This window comes from Neopelma chrysocephalum, unplaced genomic scaffold (genome assembly GCF_003984885.1).
Source record: "Neopelma chrysocephalum unplaced genomic scaffold, ASM398488v2 Primary Assembly neopelma1_96195, whole genome shotgun sequence".
Lineage (NCBI taxonomy): Eukaryota > Metazoa > Chordata > Aves > Passeriformes > Pipridae > Neopelma > Neopelma chrysocephalum.
Window position 1 is genome coordinate 3,079 of NW_020924844.1, and position 2,447 is coordinate 5,525.

Below are 2,447 nucleotides of genomic sequence, written 5' to 3' on the forward strand. Positions count from 1 at the left end.
GGGGACACCTGGGGACACACCTGGGACACACCTGGGGACAGCTGGGACACACCTGGGGACACACCTGGGACAAACCTGGGACACACCTGGGGACACACCTGGGACACACCTGGGGACACCTGGGACACACCTGGGACACCTGGGACACACCTGAGGGGAGGGGATATACCTGGGAACACCCAGGGACACCTGGGACACACCTGGGAACACCTGGGGACACCTGGGAACAGCTGGGGACACCTGGGAACACCTGGGAATACCTGGGGACACCTGGGAACACCTGGAGACACTTGGGAACACCTGGAGAGACCTGGGAATACCTGGGAGCACTTGGGGATACCTGAGAACACCTGGGGACACCTGGAGATACCTGGGAGCACCTGGGAACACCTGGAGATACCTGAGAACACCTGGGGACACCTGGAGATACCTGGGAACACCTGGGGACACCTGGGAGGCCTCAGTCCTTCTGTGCCCCCCTGTCAGACCCCGCTGCCCACCTGGCATTGCCCACCCTGAGCTCACCTGTGCCCACCTGTGCTCCTGCCTTGGTGGAAACCCTCCAGGTCACCTGGCCAGGCTGCCAGGCCACCTGTGCCCACCTGTGCCCGCAGACCCTGCTGCCGGGTCACCTGTGCCCACCTGTGCCCCCAGACCCTGCTGCCGGGTCACCTGTGCCCACCTGTGCCCCCAGACCCTGCTGCCGGGTCACCTGTGCCCACCTGTGCCCGCAGACGCTGCTGCCCACCTGGACGCCGCAGGAGGCCCAGCAGTGGCTGCACCGGCAGCGCTTCGGCCCCTTCGCGCGGCTCTTCCGCAACTTCTCAGGTGAGTGCCCGCCCCACACCTGGCACAGGGCACAGCCCTCACCTGGCACGGACACACCTGGCACAGGGCACAGCTCTCACCTGGCACAGGCACACCTGAGCTGGGGCACAGCTCTCACCTGGGCCACGGGCACACCTGGCACAGGGCACAGCTCTCACCTGGGCCACGTGTCTCATCTGGGCCAGGTGTCCCCCCTCACCTGTGCCAGTTCCCCCCTCACCTGTGCCAGGTGATTTTAGGGGAAAAAAAGGTGAAAAATGGGGATTTTGGAGCTGAAAAATGGGGATTTGGGGCAGAAAAATGCAGATTTTGGGGCAGAAAAATGCATCTTCTGGGGCTGAAAAATGCGGGGTTTGGGGCGTAAAATGCAGATTTTTGGGGGCTGAAAAATGTGGGTTTTTTGGGTCAGTTTGGGTTGATTTTGGGGTGATTTTGGGGTACTTTGGGCTGTGCAGGGGCCGACCTGCTGAAGCTGAGCAGGGACGACGTGATCCAGATCTGCGGCCCCGCCGACGGCATCCGGCTCTTCAACGCCCTCAAGGGCAGGTACGGGGGGAAACCCGGGAATTTGGGGTCAAATCCGGGAATTTGGGATCAAATCCGGGAATTTGGGATCAAACCCTAACCCTGAGCTAACCCTGTCCCTCCCCTGTCCCTCCCCCCTGCAGGCAGGTGCGGCCCCGGCTGACGCTCTACGTGTGCCAGGAGTCGGCACAGGGGGGGGACCCCCGGCACGGGAGGGACCCCAGGACTGAGCCCGAGGACGGGGAGGGAGCTGGAACCTTCTTCGGTGAGGGGGGGACACCTGGGACACACCTGGGAACACCTGGGACACACCTGGGACACACCTGGGAATGGGGGGGCACACCTGGGACACACCTGGGAATGGGGGGGCACACCTGGGACACACCTGGGACACACCTGGGAATGGAGGAGCACACCTGGGACACACCTGGGACACACCTGGGAGTGGGGGAACACACCTGAGAGCACACCTCGGACACACCTGAGAGCACACCTCAGACACACTTGGGAGCACACCTTGGACACACCTGGGAGCACACCTGGGGATGGGTGTCTCTGTCTCACCTGTGTGTCTCCCCTGCAGTGTACCACACGGGGTACCTGGAGGAGCTCAGGTGGCACACCTGTCTCAGGTGTATGTACCTGTCTCAGGTGTATGTACCTGTCTCAGGTGTACCTGTCTCCCCTGCAGTGTACCATGGGGTGTACCTGGAGGAGCTCAGGTGGCACACCTGTCTCAGGTGTACCTGTCTCAGGTGTATGTACCTGTCTCAGGTGTATGTACCTGTGTCAGGTGTCCCTGTCTCAGGTGTATGTACCTGTCTCAGGTGTATGTCCCTGTCTCCCCTGCAGTGTACCACGCCGTGTACCTGGAGGAGCTGACGGCGGCCGAGCTCTCAGAGAAGTTGGCTCACCTGTTCCGCGTCTCCGCCCACCAGATCCAGCAGATCCACAAACAGGGACCCACCGGGATCCACGTCCTGGTCAGCGATGAGGTAACACCTGAGACACCTGGGCACACCTGGGACACACCTGGGCACACCTGGGGATACCTGGAACACACCTGGGGATACCTGGGACACCTGGGACACACC

At 62.2% G+C, this 2,447-nt stretch overlaps 1 protein-coding gene across 1 annotated transcript in view; it reads left to right on the plus strand.

Annotated features, from left to right (window-relative positions):
• The window catches only part of LOC113981156 (alpha-globin transcription factor CP2-like), a gene marked incomplete at both ends in the record, with an annotated part of 5,255 nt that extends 2,907 nt beyond the window's left edge, over nucleotides 1-2,348 (plus strand). The window contains 4 exons of the mRNA XM_027708396.1: nucleotides 695-828; nucleotides 1,284-1,374; nucleotides 1,497-1,618; nucleotides 2,206-2,348. Of these exons, the coding sequence (XP_027564197.1) occupies nucleotides 695-828; nucleotides 1,284-1,374; nucleotides 1,497-1,618; nucleotides 2,206-2,348 (490 nt within the window). The remainder of the gene's footprint in view (nucleotides 1-694; nucleotides 829-1,283; nucleotides 1,375-1,496; nucleotides 1,619-2,205) is intronic.
• Nucleotides 2,349-2,447: the final 99 nt, after the last annotated feature.